The following is an 18,089-nucleotide window of genomic DNA, read 5'->3' on the forward strand; positions in this document are numbered from 1 at the left end:
CGCACAAAAGCCTTAGCAAACCTTCAGAGAAAGATAAGCACCCATAGCCTCACCCACCTGGAAAAGTTCTGTCCTGAGCAGTTGCCAGATGTCATATCTTTGTTTTAAAGTCTGAAGTTGTTTTTCCCAAGTGTTCACCGTCTGTGAGCAGAAGCTTATATCATTGTGGATTCTGCTTACAGAAGATGTGCATGAAATGCTCACTCACACATAAATGAATTGCTATTTAACATAGTTTCATCAACCCTGTAATCGTGGTCTGACATTCTGGAATGCACATATACAGAGATACTGACAAAGGGTCACCAATAGTCCACTTACCCAGCAAACATTTATTCAACACTACTACATTTTAATTTTTTTAATGTTTGTTCTTGAGAGAGAGAGAGAGAGCATGAGCAGGGGAGGGGCAGAGAGAATGGGAGACCCAGAATTCGAAGCAGGCTCCAGGCTCCGAGCTGTCAGCACAGACCCTGACACGGGGTTTGAAACCACGAACCATGAGATCATGACCTGAGCCGAAGTTTGGACGCTTAGCCGACTGAGCCACCCAGGTGCCCCAGTGCTACTACACTTTGAACGTGAGTTGTACAGAAATAAAAGCTAGAGGTTCCCCAAGTCGGTCACAGTCAAGGGAGGGAACCCCCAGGCAAGCAGCTTGAGTGTGAGGCCAAAGCATCTCAGTGGGGGGTGCTGCGGGGCCTCAAATTCTCCTGGGCCACCTGGCCCAGGCCTGCTGAAAGATGAGGGTGGTCCCCAAGCCCTAAAAGGCCAGTAGAAATTAACTGACAGTGGGGGTGGAGGAAGGGCATTTCAGGCTGAAGGAAAAACCCAGTTTAGGACTGGTATAAAGCCCCAGGTCATATAACATCTGGGTGACTCCAAGTGTGGCTGGATGGATTCAGTAATCCTGTCAGTTTAGATAGGAAGGTAACTTTCATCTTAGCCCAGCTCCTAAAGATTGGGAAAAGGAGGAATGTCTTATCACCCTTAAGGGTAAATATCAAAAAGAAATACCATACCAGAAAGATAACAAGTAATCAAATGCAGGATTTTTGCCCAATTATCTGAAGTCCTGACCCTTGCCTGAACCCTTCTGGGTTTTTTCACCTAAGTGCTTGAACTGAGAATCCAGAGCAGACCCACACAGGGACCGTGTCCACATCCCCCAGGGTATCCCCCTCTTGGGTCCTTGTGAGGTCAGTGTTGGCTGTTTATTACACCCCCTGGCCTATTGACTCCTGACTTTGAAGCACCGAGGCCCTCAGCAACTTGGCTATAGGAGGGATCTGCTCGAATTGGCTGTCGTATTACTTCCTGGATGGATGGAGGGCTTGCACATTCTCAAGCCTTTGGTTGAGTTCAAACAGTGGAGTTTTTTAATTTAGAAATTTGGAAGTTCTTGGTGTGCTGCCTTCACCTCCTTCACTAAATTGTCATTGTGACATTTGTATCTTTCTGCTGTGCTCCTCCTCAGTGCTACAAAGGAGACTAGTACCCACCGAAGTCCCCACCAAGAACCACTCTATGGGTTCCGAATAGCATTACCCTTGCTTTCAAAGAGAACCTCCTTAAACTATGAATTTTTAAAAGAGAAGGTGATGTCATCTATCCCTTTTGAGTGCGGATGGATCCTCAAGTCACATATTTATTTATTCAGTAATTACCTTTAGAACCTCTGTCACGTGCCAAGTCTCTCGGTGTGGGGTATGCAGGTTCTGTGGAGAAATTTACCCTCTATGATAACAAATAATGAGCCTTCTCTCCACCATAATTAAGAACACCAGTCTCAGTTCTGGAAATGTGCATGTAAACCAAGTACAATATACTTCTTTTCCTCAGTCAAGAATAATCCTTGTACGAAGGTGTCCACGTGTGTGATGGCAAAGGCTGTTCCCAAGTGTTTCTCATGTAAGATGTTTATATATTATGTGCAGTACCAGTGGTTACATGTGTGGTGTGGGATTCTTTCCTCGCTTACATGCCTGAATGTTTTCTGAGCACAGTCGACGGGAATGAGTCATGCATGAAGCCACGGATAAACACAAAGGCCATTAATCACTTACATATAATTGATGTGTAGGACTGATTGCGAAAAAGAAAAACTGTAGAGTAAAACCAATTTTAAAGCTAAAAGGTAAAGGGTTATGAGACTGGAGACCAGAAACATGCATTAGTGTGCCATGGATACGTCTTCATTCTCAGCCACACCTGACACTTCGGCAGAAAATGCGAAGACGTGCCAGAGAATTTGCCGAAGGTGGCATTTTCTTCCATAGTGAAGTCTCCATACCACAGGGTTGGATTTCCCAAAGGGCAGGGGATAACATCCTCCTGGTCTTCATACTAGAGATAAGGTCATGGCCTTGCTTTGGCCCACCTACACTGACCTCACGTTCTGGGAACTGAACAAGGGTATTAGTCTGGCCCCCCGGGCTTCCCAAACAATGAGGTCTTTCCAATTAGACCCAGAACAGCCCTTAGGGATAAACATAAAGATAGAGGTATTCTCATAAACAACTTTTGTAAAAAGGGAAAACTATAAACTTACACAAAAGCCTAAGTATTTTATAAGAAAACTACAAAAAAAAAATATTGAACTTTGGTTTCTTTTACATGTTTGATACAATCTTGTGAAAGAGCTCCAGGCCACATAGCCAGAGTTTTACCTGCATTCCATCATGGTACCTTGCCAGTTCAATGGTTTTCTTTCAAAGACAGTTAATGTTACTAAAAACACAAAAAGTGATCATCTAAAAGCAAGGCTACTTGGGGAATTCAGACAAAAATTATTTTTCAGGGGAACGTGTTCATAGCCTGGTGATATGAACTCCTCAGAAGATTTAAGATCGGTTTCAAGTCAACATCACACTGATGTTCCTTCTAACTACTCGTTCTTACAGCAAAAATTACCTGTCCTCCCAGGAGGATGGCAAAGGCATTGAATTTTATCCACGGCTTCCTCATGAACCCAAATCACATCCCTCTAACTGGATTTCTCCTACTTGATTGCAGAGACTAGAATGAAAAATTATTCCAAAGATAAAGTCCTGCTACGCTACCTCAAATGTGACTTTATCTTGTGAATTCTTAGAGTAAATCACCCCCCCCCCCTTTAATTATATTTCATGCCTAGTCAACATGTGGTATCTGGCTTCTGCATAGGGGGCCATCTGGTTTGAGGGATGACAGCAGGGTGCTCTGGGACTTGGTGATGGGACTCTTACCATTTCTGGTCACTTTTTACACCAACTTCAGCATGGGCTTTGAGCTGTGAGTCAAAGTAGGGGCCATCAGACAGAGGACAGTGAGGTAGAGGTGGTTTCCTTGCTCTGTGGACAAAACACTTGCCTTCCATTTCAGGGATTGTCTCTTTGATTGGTTCCCTGCAGGTCATGAGCAGAGGAGCTCATCTTAGAAAGGTTAGCAGAACCCATGAATGGCAATGATTCCTCTGCTGTGTTATTCAGGGGTCACCTGAGGATAAGCCTCATCTACCCTGAGCTTTTCACTGTTCATCTGCTCTACCCCCCAGCATTCTTGAGAGAAGAGAGAAAAAACAGGTGCCTTTTCGGTATTATTATTTGTGCCAAAGTTAAGTTTAAACACAGGCATGGTGACCAGACATTGGTTGCAAACATACTACCTTGCTGGGGAATGTGGAAAATGAACTAATCTGGATCTTGGTGGATGTATCCAGTGCCTCAGATTCTAGCAGCCTAGTAATGTTCACACTAAGGTTTGTTAGTCACAAAATAGAAAGATTCCATTAACAGCAGCTTCTCTCCGAGAATACTTCAGCTCTCCAAGCAGATCCTTATTCCCGGGTCAGTTCTGCGGTTTAAATGGAGATTCCTCTCCAGAAGGGTTTGAATCACATTGACCCCAAACAGTTTTTGTCTCTGCTTTTGACATTTTATTGTCTTATATCCCTAGAATCCAATAAGTCTTCAAACTCCCCCAGAAGGAATGGATTTCACTGAGAGAAATCTGTGGCACAAAAGCCAATGTTGTAATCCTAAAAGATGTGTTTTGTTGTTGTTTGGTTTGGTTCTGTGTGTTTTGTTGTGTTTTTGGTGGCCAGACTTTTCAAGTAGAGAAGCATTACTAGAGTAAAAACTGTTTTTAATCAAAAACCCCTGCCTCACGCTGTGAGGACTGGACAGTGCAGGGGCCGCGTGCAGCAGGCTGTTTGGACGAGCCAACACTGCCCTTCTCCGTGGCTGGGGGAAGTGTCTGGAAGGAATCACGTTGGAGGACCACACCCCGGCTGGTTCCAGTCATCCTGCCTGGGAATCAGGATGGATCAGGGCACTAGAAGTAAGACAACCGCTGCCCTCAGGCTGAACTGTGTTTACATCTGGGGAGTCAAGTAGAACATGTATTTCGGAAAGTTCTGGGGCTGGATCTGTAGTAACAATGCCCAGACATTTGCTGTCTGTGTGGCAGACGCTACCAAACTTTCCATCAAAGATGGCTGGTTGAACAACAAGTACTTCCTGTCTTCCTGAGCTCAACTTAAAACGAATGAAAAGGAGCCTATGATAAGGTCTGAGGAGAACAAGGACATCTCAGGTGGACATTCATACACATATGAATCTGAATTAATAGATTTGGATTTGCCACAATAAACAAGACTCAATGCGAAAGCCCCCCACATCTCAGTGGCTTAACACAAAAGTTTATTTCTTGCTCATGTTACATGTCCAGCATGGGGAGGTAGGAGGGTGTGTGTGTTTGGGCCACTCATGGACCTGGGCTGACAGATTTTATTGTTCAGATGCCGCCACAGCCACCTTGGCAGGAAAAAGGGAACACAACAAATCAGGTCCTGATGCTCTTAAAGCTCCTATGTGCACCTCAGTTTTACTCACATTTTTAAGGTCAAAGTATGTCACATGGTCCCACAATTTTAAGAATGTAGGGAGATGCATCCTTAACATTTCTGGAGAGAGACCTGGAAATATTTGGTGACCAGCACCACGGCACACAGCTCCTATAGCTGACGTTCTGCTATTCTGGTTGTCAGCCCTCAACAATGGCTCCCTGCCCCTCAGCTGAAAGCCAGCCCTCGTGGTCACCAAACCCCATCTGTATATACAAAGACAACCCATCTTTGGCCTCCTTCTTGAAGGAGTCTCAACACAAAGGGGAGAGCAAGGTAAGATGAAAAGATGGGAAAAGATCACTCAAATAATAGAAATACAAAATCTCTACCAACTGTTCTTAAAAAGATCCAAGATGTGACTGTATTCATAAAACTAGTATGGAATGTTCTAAGAAGAAACCATCAGAAAACAAAAAGATCTCAAAAATATGTCTCTCAAATTAAAAATATGTGATAAAGAGCTTCATAAAAAACCAACAAATGACGGAAAAAATGTTTACAATAAGTCTAGTAAGTAAAGAGTTTGGGTTCAAAACATTAAATATATATTGATAAGTACTAAGGTGTATATATATATATATATATATATATATATATATACTTTTTTTTTTAATTTTAGAGAGCTCCCACGAGTGGGGGAGAGGGGTGGAGAGAGAGAGAGAGAGAGAGAGAGAGAGAGAGAGAGAGAGAGAGAGAATCTTAAGCAGGGTCCATGCTCATTGTGAGGCCCCCAATGGAGGGCTCAATCCCCCAACCCTGTGATCATGACCTGAGCTAGAATCAAGAGTTGGACATCAACCAACTGAGCCATCCAGGTGCCCCTAAGATATACTTCTAAAATTCCTGCTCATCAAACTAAAAAAAAAAACAAAAAAACAAAAAACCAGCCAATAGAAAACATGGGTGATGCTTATCAACAAGGCAGTTAACTGAAAAGGATCTGCAAATAGCCAACCAATATATAATAAGATGCCAAGCCACATCAATAGTGAGGGAAATGCAAATGAAATCTCCAGCATAATTTTTTTGCACCTATTAGATTAGCAAATATTAAGATTTATGGACTTCAAGCTGTATTACAAAGCTGTAATCATCAAGACAGTATGGTACTGGCATAAAAGCAGACACTCAGATCAATGAACAGAATGGAGAACCCAGAAATGGACCCACAAACATATGGCCAACTAATCGTTGACAAAGCAGGAAAGAATATCCAGTGGAATAAAGACTCTTCTGCAGGTGGTGCTGGGAAAACTGGACAGCGACATGCAGAAAAATGAACCTCGACCACTTTCTTACACCATACCCAAAAATAAACTCAAAATGGATAAAAGACCTAAATGTAAGACAGGAAGCCATCAAAATCCTTGAGGCAATGGGGCACCTGGGTGGCTTAGTCGGTTAAGCGTACGACTTCGGCTCAGGTCATGATCTCTCGGTTCGTGGGTTCAAGCTCCACATTGGTCTCTGTGCTGACAGCTCAGAGCCTGGAGCCTGCTTCAGATTCTGTCTCCCTCACTCTCTGCCCCTCCCCCACTCATGCTCTGTCTCTGTCTCTCTCTCTCTCTCTCTGTCTCTCTGTCTCTCTCAAAAATAGACATTAAAAAAAATTTTTTTTTAAATCCTTGAGGAGAAAGCAGGCAAAAAGCTCTTTGACCTTTGCCACAGCAACTTTTTACTTGACATGTCTCTGGAGGCAAGGGAAACAAAAGCAAAAATAAGCTATTGGGGCCTCATCAAGATAAAAAGCTTCTGCACAGTGAAGGAAACAATCAGCAAAACCAAAAGGCAACCAACAGAATGGGAGAAGATGTTTGCAAATGGTGTATCAGATAAAGGGTTAGTATCCAAAATCTATAAAGAACTTACCAAACTCAACACCCAAAAAACAAATAACCCAGTGAAGAAATGGGCAAAAGACATGAACAGACACTTCTCCAAGGAAGACATCCAGATGGCCAACCAACACATGAAAAAATGCTCAACATCACTGATCATCAGGGAAATACAAATCAAAACCACAATGAGATACCACCTCACACCTGTCAGAATGGCTAACAACTCAGGCAACAACAGGTTTTGGCGAGGATGCAGAGAATGCACTGCTTGTGGGAATACAAACTAGTGCAGCCATTCTGGAAAACAGTATGGAGGTTCCTCAAAAAATTAAAAATAGAACTACCTTACAACCCAGAAATTGCAATACTAGGTATTTATCTAAGGGATACAGGTATGCTGTTTTGAAGGAACACATGCACCTCAATGTTTATAGCAGCACTATCAACAACAGCCAAAGTATGAAAAGAGCCCAAATGTCCACTGATGGATGAATGGATAAAGAAGATGTGGTGTATACATATACAATGGAGTATTACTCAGCAATCAAAGAGAATGAAATCTTGCCATTTGCAACGTGGATGGAACTAGAGGGTATTATGCTAAGCAAAATTAGCCACAGAAAAACAAATATCATATGACTTCACTCATATGAGGACTTTAAGATATAAAACAGATGAACATAAGGGAAAGGAAGCAAAAATAACATAAAAACAGGGAGGGGAACAAAACATAAGATATTCTTAAATATGGAGAACAAACAGGGTTACTGGAGGGGTTGTGGGAGGGGTTATGGGCTAAATGGGTAAGGGGCTTAAGGAATCTACTCCTGAAATCATTGTTGCACTATACGCTAACTAATTTGGATGTAAATTTAAAAAATAAATAATAAAAAAAGAAGATTGATAATTTCAAGTATTTAGAAGTCTATGAATAAACAGAAAACTTCATATAGTGTTGGTTGACTTATCTATTAGTTAAGCTGTTATGGAGGGTAATTTAGCTATACATAAACACATAAATTGATGTTTATTTGACCCAGCAATTCTCACAGCTGACTGGTAGGATGTCATATATATGCACAATAAGACATGTGCAAAGCTGTTCACTGCAGTATTGGGTTTTCTTTTTAAGCATCTTTGTTGGAATATAATCCATACACCATAAAATTCACCCATTTAACATGTGCAATTCAGTGGGTGTTTAATACATGCACAAAGTTGCACAGCCATCACCACAATCATCCTAAAAAGAAGTCCTACACTCATTAACACTCATTCCCCATCTCCCTCCTACCCCAGCCCTCAGCAACTACTTTCTGTGTATATTTGTCTCTTCTGAACATTTCATATAAATGGCACATACGATATGTGGGCCTTTGCGACTGGCTTCTTTAACTTAGCATAAGATTTTCAGGGTTCGCCCATATGAACCATCACAGCCATGTATCAGTGGCTTCCATCTTTTTATTGCTGAATAACATTCCATTGTATGGTTATACCACATTTTTTAAATCATTCATCAGTTGATGGGTATTTGAGTTGTTTCTACTTTTTTTAGCTATTATGAATAATACTGATGTGAACATCTGTATTTGCATGGACATGTGCTTTCATTTTTCTTGGCTATATACATAGGAACAGAATTGGTAGGCCATATGGTAATTCTGTTTAATTTTTTTGGAAACTGCCAAACTCTTCTCCAAAGTGTCTACCATTTTACATTCCTGCTGGTAATGAATGAGGCCTCCATTTGCTCCACATTCTCTACAGCTCTTCTTGTTCATTGTTTTGGTTATAGGCATCTTCGTGGGTATGAAGAAGTATCTCACGGTGGTTTTGATTTGCATTTCCCTAATGACTAATGATTTTGAGAATCTTTTCATGTGCCTGGTGGCCATTCATACCATATATCTTCTTTGGAGAAAAACGTCTATTAAAATCCTATGCCTATTTTTAAATGGAATTATTTGTCCCTTTATTATTGAGTTATAAGCTTTTATATATATTCTTGGTATAGTTTCTTTATCAAAATGATTTACAAATTGTTTCTTCCAGTGAATGAATTTGCTTTTCACTTTGTTGATGGTGTCTTTGGAAGCACAAAGTTTTAAATTCTGATATAATCTACTTTGGTTTTTTCCTTTAGTTGCTTGTGCATTTGCAGTCATATCTAAGAATCCATTGCCTAACCCAAGGTCAAAAAATTGTACTTCTGTGTTTCCTTCTAAGACTTTTATAGTCTTAGCTCTTAGATTTTGGTCTTTGATCCATTTTTTGGTTAGGGTTTTCATATCCTCTGACCTAGCTGCATTCCTTTGTATGTGGATATCCAGTTATCCCAACACTGTTGAAAAGACTATTATTTCCCCATTTAATATTCTTTGCACCTTTGCTTTTAAAAAGTCAATAAAGGATTTATTTCTAGATTCTCAATTATACCCCATTAATAAAAATGTCTGTCTTTATGCCAGTATCACATTATCCTCATTACTGTAACTGGCTAGAAAGCCTTAAAATCAGTTAGTGTCAGTTCTCCAACTTTGCTCTTTTTAGGTATTGATTTCTGTATCCTAGGTCCCTTGTATTTCCATATGAATTTTAGGAGTAACTTGTCATTCTTGGCAAAAAAGCAAAATCAAAGAGCTGGAATTTTTATACACACTGTTGATCGGTAAATCAATTTGTGAAGTATTCCATTTTAACGTTATTAAGTCTTCTGATCCATGAATATGGAATGTCTTTCCACTTACTTAGATCTTCTTCAGTATCTTTTCAACAGTGTTTTCTAGTTTTTGGTGTAGAGATCTTGCACATCTTTTGTGAAGTTTATTCCTAAGTATTTTATTTTTTTTGACACTATTTAATTCAGATTGTTAATTTAATTTTTAACTGTTCAGCCCTAATGCCTGGCAATCCAGTTGATTCTTGTATACTGATCTCATATCTTATAACCTTGCTAAACCTGTTTTAATATGTTTTAGTGTATTCTTTAGGATTTTCCTTATATATAAAATCTTGACATCTGCAAATAGAGATGTTTTTACTTCTTTTCTAATTTGGATGCCTTTTAAAAAGCTTTCTTGCCTAATTGACATGAAGAGAACTTCCTATGCAATGCTACATAGAAGTACCTAGAATGGACATCCTTGTCTTCTTCCTGATTTTAGGGGGAAGGCTTTAAGTATTTCACCATTAAGTCTGATGTTAGCTGTGGGTTTTTCTAAGAGCTGTTTATCAGGTTGAGGAAGTTCCCTTTTATTCCTAGTTTGTTAAGTGCTTTTATCATGAAAGGGTATTAAATTTTGTCAAATGCTTTCTCTGAATCTGTTAAAAGGATCTTGTGGTTTTTTGTGTTTTATATAGATTTCATTGATTCATTTCTATATATTAAACTAACCTTGAATTCCTGGAACAAATTTTATTTGATCATGGTATACAATCCTTTTTATATGTTGCTGGATTAGATTGCTAGTGTTTTGTTAGGGGTTTGTGTGCATATTTTTATATAATATAGCATTGTTTCTAACAATGACGAATTTGAAACAAATGTCCATCATTAAGTGAGTAGTCACATAACTACATAGCAATTTAAATGAAAAATGAAGTATAACTATACACACTCACATGGATCTCCAAGAAATAGCATGTTAAAAAAAGTATAATACAATATTTAGTTATAATGTTACTCTAACACTTATGTAAAATATAGACAAATATAAATATGAAAATGCCACACAGTATATTTTTAGTTTGCATGAATATATGTATAAATAGTAAAATATCTGAATGAATATACACCAAACTGTTGGTGGCAGTTCCCACAGGAAGGGGAGTGAGATTAAGAAGACTTGAGATTTACTTGTATTATAAAATTCTTATGAGAAAATATACATGTGTATTTGTATAAATTTAAAATATATAAAAAATATTAACTCACTGATACACATAAACTTACATCCTAGTAATTTTTACTGTATATCAAGAAAAAGTGCTGTTGCCTACGACACTGTCCCATCCTTGCCTACAGTATAAGCCTCCTGCAAGCAGCTTATACAGTTAGAACTTGTGTCACTTAAAAACTAGTAATCTAGGAAGAGAATCAGAACAGTATCCATAACTGCAATAAGAAAGGAATAAAGGGCAGGAGAACAAATGAATGTTTAAAAAAAAATAACCACCAGCAAAGTGTTACCAAGGAGAAAATGAAAATTGCAACCAAATGTTACTGTTATAAATGCCAAAAACTGATTAAACAATATCCTCAATAAAATAAGAACTCATGACTAGGACATAAGACCCCGATGAAGATATGGTGAAGTGGCAGAGGGAGACAAAACATGACTTGTCAGAGCTGAGGAAACATGTCAAGGAAGAAAATGAATCCATCACAAAAACCAAGTCCCTGTGGAAGCAAGGAAATTGATATTGCTGAGAACACAAGAAGAAGCACGGAGGACAAGATTGAGAAAAATGAGCCGAGCAAAATGCAAATGAAAAAAAGCATCAAAAGAGTAAGAGATTAAATGAACACAATGGAAGAAAAAGAAAATCAAGCCTAATTTGGTGTCCCTGAAAAAGAAAACCAAACAAGTATAATAATAGTATACCTTCATGTCCCGGGAAAAAATTATACTAAACGGTGACTAGTCCAGTAGATATCAGATTTTTAATATAAGACTCTAGTAGGCATTCAATCCCAATTTTAGGTAACCTAATGAAAAGAAAATATCAGATTGGCCTCAATCTTCTCCTCATTGACATTCAATGGAACAACGCCTACAGTGAGCTCAGAGCAAATGTGAGCCAAGAGGGACGCCTGGGTGGCTTAGTCGGTTAGGCGTCCGACTTCGGCTCAGATCATGATCTCTCAGTCTGTGAGTTCGAGTCCCGCATCGGGCTGTGTGCTGACAGCTCAGAGCCTGGAGCCTGTTTCGGATTCTGTGTCTCCCTCTCTCTCTGACCCTCCCCCATTCATGTTCTCTCTCGGTCTCCAAAATAAATAAACGTTAAAAAAAATTTTTTTTTAAAAGTGTGAGCCAATAATTTTATAGCTATGAAACTGACATTCAAGTATAAAAACAACAAACAATAATTTTTAACTATATTACATTTCAGAAAATATAATTCTCACAAGCCCATCACAAAGAGTGCAAACATGAGGGACATAAGAATTTGCTGAAGAAATTGTGGCAGAGGGGACACATAATGAACATTAAATTAATTTTTAAGATTAAGACTAAAACAACTGCAGGAATTATCTTAGCAAAAAATAAATGTTATAAATTAATACAGTGTAGGATTCATACAGTAAAAATTGAAAAGATATAAGAAAGTGGAGCACAGTGTAGCTATGCTGACTTCCTCTTTTTTTGAGAGAGAGAGAGACAACACATGTATGCACGCAAGCAGGGGAGAGTCAGACAGAGAGCGAGGGTGGGGAGAGAGAGAATCTCAAGCAGGCTATCTACTGTCAACACAGAGCCCGACACAGGCTCAATCTCACAGCCATGAGATCATGACCCGGGCAGAAAATCAAAGTCAGACGCTTAACTGACTGAGCCACCCAGGAGCCCCTCCTCGTCTTTTAATATCCAGGGATTAAAATATTTCACTTACAGGGGCGCCTGGGTGGCTCAGTCGGTTAAGCGGCCAACTTCGGCTCAGGTCATGGTCTCGTGGTCCATGAGTTCAAGCCCCGCGTCGGGCTCTGTGCTGACAGCTCAGAGCCTGGAGCCTGTTTCAGATTCTGTGTCTCCCTCTCTCTGACCCTCCCCTGTTCATGCTCTGTCTCTCTCTGTCTCAAAAATAAATAAACGTTAAAAAAAAAATTAAAAAAAAAATTTCACTTACAGCTGACAAATCACATAATAGAAATGTAACTATAACTAAAGATTTACAGAAAAACATCAGAACGGAAAAGAAATAACAATTAAGTAAAATGTGTTGGTGAAGGAAAGACAAAGCTGAGATACTGACCCACATGCCATGTGAGCCGTGACCAGTGTGATTACAGTTCAACTGTCCTGAGGTCTTCAGATTGTTTGGGGAAAACAACAATATGATGACCTCAGTACAGGCAAAAAAGAACTTGATTCACTCCAGTACCTCTTTGTGACAAAAGCTTTTAACAAACTAGGACGAAGGGGGAACTTCCTTAACCTGATAATTGTTACCTATCACATTATCATGAAGACCTCATTTTCAGTGGGACAACTTTGGAGGCATTCCTGTGAACATCATGAATAAGGCAAGGATGGCACAGTCCCATGTTGCATGCAACGTGATTTTGTAAGTTCCAGTCACGGTGGTGAAAGGAGAAGAAATTAAAACCGTAACGATTAGAAAGGAAGAAATAAAACTGCCATATGAGCGGATGTTTCAATTAGCTTTATGGAAACCAAGCCAAAATAGACAAATTATTATAAATAGTAATAATATGTAAATAATCAAATGGTAGCTAAGTGCAGGATATATCTTATTAAAGAAACATGCTTTCTACCATATCCTTTTGTAATTTGAATTTTGCACCTTGGACACATATTGCCTAGCAAAACTCGATCTTAAAGTTGTCCTTGACCTTTTAAAACTACATACAATATCCTATTCGTGTAAAATGATGTATGTATTTTTATGTGCATTAACATGCTGAAAAGGCTAGCCACCAAAATATTACCTTTTTAGGGGTCATTTCTGTAGTGCAATGTGGTACAGGTTGATTTTGGGTTTTTTCCCCCCTTTTGTGGTTTAAATTATCATGTACTATTTTTATAACGAAAATGAAGCTAGTTTTGCTGGGAGAAAATGAGGGAGTAAATAGACCCCTCAAAAATAGATATTTCCACAATCTCTACATAGCTGGGCTCAGAAATCTCTCATTTTTAAAGCTCCCTTGCTGATTCTGATGATCACATTTAGGAACCACAGTGGAAAGATTCATAATCTAATTTGGAATGATCACCTAAATTGCTGAAGCAAACACGCATAACCCTTGTCCAAACCCAAATGAAAATCATAACAAAATGATTACCAGCCTGCATTTCAGAATCTCACCGATAGTGTTGGGTTCCTTTATTGACACAGTTAAACCAGGCATCCGCTGGTTGCTGACCTCCTCCCTGGCAGCCTCAGCCATTTCCTCCCTGAATCATCATTATCCACCCACTGTCTGGGTACAAGTCGGGTCAGAGTATGGGCAGAGGAAGCCCTCTGGCCTCTGAAGGGCTCCCATTATAGCTGGAAATACTCAAAGAAATAGACAAAAGCATGCACTGAGAGAGTTGCAGAAATTCCTGAAGGTCAATGGAAGTAGGAAATGGGGCACAGTGTGGTAAGGAGTGGTTTTGTCACTGGGGGAGTCGCTTAACTTCCGCTATCATTCCACAGATTCAGGAAAAGCTCAAAGTCCGGCAAAGACCAAAGGAACCTCCAGCAGATGAAGTGACCGGGGGCTCTGTGCGTCCATGCTCCCTGGAGGGGCTCTCTTAGTCTGCTAGGATTCTAGGCTGCCTTAGTCTGCTAGGGCTGCTGTAACCAAGTACCACAAACTGAGTAGCATAAATCACAGACCCTCACTGATTGTCTCATGGCTCTAGAAGCTAGAAGTCCAAGATCAAATTGTGGGCAGGGTTGCTTCCTTTGGATTGCTGTAAGGAAGAATCTGCTTCGTGCCTCTCTCCTAGCTTCTGGTGGTTTGCTGGCAATCTGTGGTGTCCCTTGGCTTGTAGATGCATCATGCTGACCTCTGTTTACATGGAGTTCTGTGTGCGTGTCTGCATCCGGGTTTCCCCTTTTTATAAGATTAGGTGCCCACCCTACTCCAGTGCGATCTCATCTTAACGAATTACATCTGCAAGGGCCTAATTTCCAAATTAAGTCACATTCTGAGATAGTGGGGGTTAGGACTTGAACATAAGAATGGGAGTGGGGGAGAGACAGCTCAACTCTTAACACATACAAATGGTGCTGTCTGGAATTTGGGCAGCTGGGCGGTGCTGGCCATCAAAGAACAACTCTTGGTTGGTTGACTTGATTTCTCGGAGCTGGACCATCCCATTCCACAGGCTCTGAAGTTACCATAGGGGTGGATCTTTCTGGGGGGTTCTACGTGGACCTCTGATGGAGGGTGGAGGTGTGCTTTACCTGTATCTTGTCTGTCACTACAGGTTATATTGAAGCTGCTGTCATTCCAGCTGGAGCTCGGAGGATCCGCGTGGTGGAGGATAAACCTGCCCACAGTTTTCTGGGTAAAATGAAAATGATCTGATCCGTGGTTCATGTTCTAAGGTTTGCATGATCAGGCTGATTATTTGGTCCAGCATCATTCTCCCAGGCCACGGCTTTTACACCGGTATTTGAGACATAAAGACAGAAGTAATCAGAGCACTCCACACAATGTTGTCGTCTTTGGCTAAAGTGCAGCCACCCCCAAAGTAGATGGGGTGGGGGAGAGCAGGAGGAACCACCAGCTTTGGATATGTCATGGAAGATGACAGAGGAAGGAAGGATGGAATTGGGGTGGCGAAAGCCCCCCAAAGTAACCCCCAGAGAACTCAGAGCAGCCTTAGCCTACACAGCATAGACCCGTTGCCTGGCTTGGAGGAAGCCCCTGGAGGCTGTTGATGGCTCTGGGGATGATTTCTTAGCTGGAAAAAAGAGTAATAGCCCTAAATCCAATGGAAGCACAAAAGAACCCTGGTTTTCACTGAGTGTTGTGTACCCCAAATTCCTAACAGCCACCTCTATTGACTTCAGGCACAAATGCCTGCATCTGTCTGCAGAAGGATTGGCTTCCATTCCAGATTTTTCCTCATTGCCTTCAACAGAACCATACTTAAAGCCTAAGAAGAGGGGCTCCTGGGTGGCTCAGTCAGTTTGGGTGACCGACTTTGGCTCCGCTCATGATCTCACAGCTCGAGCCCCGAATTGGGCTCTGTGCTGACAGCTCAGAGCCTGGATTCTGTGTCACCCTCCCTCTCTGCCCCTTCCTCCCTCCCTCCCTCCCTCTCTCTGTCTCTGTCTCTGTCTCTCTCTCTCTCTCTCTCTCTCTCTCAAAAATAAATAGTTTAAAAAAAAATTTTTTTTAAAGCCTACGAAGAATTGTTCAACTGAACACCTCCTTGGGCACAGAAGTCCCTCTGAGTATATCCTAAGCTTAGCTGCCAGCCTCTCCATTGGCCCTCTCAAAGGTCTGCCTGGTACTTGAGCACCAGAGTAGAATGATGTGCTCTTTATGCTGCTGTGGGGACCAGCAGGATGCTCAGAGCCTGCCTCTACTGCTAGTCCCCTGGGATGGGACATGCTGTGACCCGTGCCCTCCCGCCAGCCCTTCTCCTTCCTATGTTCTGTCTCAGGTTGGATTTCAAACTGGAGGTGGCTGATCTCCTACCCAGGTCCTTCTCCTGGGCTTTCTCGTATTATAATCTCCTCTGTCTGTGTTGCAAGGTGCCGTTTGAGATTGAAAAGAATTTATAAGACACGATCTCTCTCTCTCTGGCTTCAAACTTAAGAATTAAGTTGTTTTAGCTCAAATGAAGCTCCTGATGAAATGCTTTTAGTTCAGCTTTTCTCACTAATTTTTTTGTTAATTATATCATTATCCACATTCCTGCCTTTGCAGCTTCAGAAGGATCTAGGTCTTTCTTTGAAATGGTCTCTACTTGAGAAACTCCAAGTCTCGTTAGACAGACATAAAACAAACCTCTCTTAGACAAGTTTCCAACGAAGACCACTGTCCTGTCACTTAAGAAAACACTTTGCAGGCACTCAGATAATCCTCACACATGTGCTTTGGGGAACGGCGGGAGTAGGGACAGGAGCTCTCATTCCTGAGTGCCCACACCAGGGCTCACCAGCAAGCAGCCGCCTGGGGCCCCTACTGTGTCCCAGGCAACCCTGTCACCTCCTCTTCAGATTTCTCTTCTGCTGTCCACTCTGCCTCCGTGAGGCCACCGCTGCTCCTTAAGCCGGGGTGGAACCTTACAGGTTCATACTCAAATCCGTCTCCATCAGCCCTGTGGTTTTTCCACCTGCCTGGTGTGGACGCTGTCCCCATCTAGCCTGGCCCCCTTCATTGCAGCTGTCTGAGCTGTTGCCGCAGATGGAACAGTGCTTATACATGCTTTCGAAAACAGCCTTGTGCTGCTTCTGGCAGCTTCCTTGGAGCTATGGCCTTTTTACCAAATTCTCAAAGAGCCCACCCCCGCCCCTTTCCTCCCACCTGAGGAAATTGGGTCAGCCTCACTGGCATCTGTCACCTTGGGTCACTCCCAGATGTTACCCTTTCCGACTGGTTCATCAGCCGTTGCCTACCTGGAAAGGACATTTCTAGCCCCTGGGGTCACCGGGTGTCTTTGGGAGGCAGACATTGCCTTTGACCCTTATCTTATTCAAAAATCATAATCTCAATATCCCCAGAGCTGGCACAGTTCCAAGGTCAACTTATTGGCTGGCCAGCAGGTGCCCCTGCAGGTGAGTCCCTTGGCTTCCGGTCCTGGCTTCCGAGACGTCCCAGCCCCAGGTTTCTGTCCAAAATAGGAACGTTATCTGTGCTTTTCTGTGGCAACCTAAGAATGACAGAAGGATGTCAGAATCCTTTAGATTGTTCAACTTCTGTAGCAAACACAGATGTTTTGCTGGAACCCACTTTAGGGCCAAGTAAATAGTGATGCTGCCCATCGTGGGGGGGGGGGGGGGGGCGCGAGCTCTCCTATTGGCTCCTCTCAGCTCCCAGAGCCTGTGGGCCACACATGCAGGTAACAGGAGCATCGACGTTTGTGGTTCCCAGTCACTGAGCCCTGCTTGGCTCTGTAGACCTGACCCCTAACCGCCCGCATTAAGTACTGCAAAGTATTGCTTTTCCTATTTCGCTGAGGAAGAAACTGAGGCTCCAGGGGTTCAGCAGCTTGTCCAAAGGTCCTCATTTCATCTGGGCCTGTGGCAATCCACAGAGCCTCCTGGAATTGCTCTGATGTGTTCCATTACAGCCAGAGATCAATAGAGGGAAACGACTTTTCCCTGGCTAACATGTGTTAAACCTGCCCATTGCTGTGACTTATTTATGTGGACTTCAAAGAAGCGAACCTCCAGCCCAAGGAAATTGGTTCAGTGTCTCAGGACAACTTCCCCAGAAGCACCGGGCCTCCTGCAGAGGGGGAAGCCAGCTTTTGTCTTCTTATCTTATTCATACATTTTAATCCCAGGATTCCAGGGCCTGGTGTGTGAGCAAGGGCAAATCCGAAGGTGGTCCATGCTCATTATGTTTCTAAAGTTAGTTCAAACAAGCCTTGTTTCCACTCGGGGCTGGGTGCTTTGGAAGTCAACCCAGTGTAACTTTGAATTACTCTCACATTTGCTGGGAGCAGTTC

General features: G+C 41.8%; 1 protein-coding gene across 1 annotated transcript in view; it reads left to right on the plus strand.

The window, feature by feature from the left end:
* LOC125910244 (A disintegrin and metalloproteinase with thrombospondin motifs 17-like) overlaps window positions 1-18,089 on the plus strand; it is a 102,868-nt gene that overhangs the window by 23,865 nt on the left and 60,914 nt on the right. Inside the window, exon 4 of the mRNA XM_049614011.1 lies at window positions 14,889-14,969. Coding sequence (XP_049469968.1) covers window positions 14,889-14,969 — 81 coding nt within the window. The remainder of the gene's footprint in view (window positions 1-14,888; window positions 14,970-18,089) is intronic.

This window comes from Panthera uncia (genome assembly GCF_023721935.1).
Source record: "Panthera uncia isolate 11264 chromosome B3 unlocalized genomic scaffold, Puncia_PCG_1.0 HiC_scaffold_1, whole genome shotgun sequence".
Classification (NCBI taxonomy): Eukaryota; Metazoa; Chordata; class Mammalia; order Carnivora; family Felidae; genus Panthera; species Panthera uncia.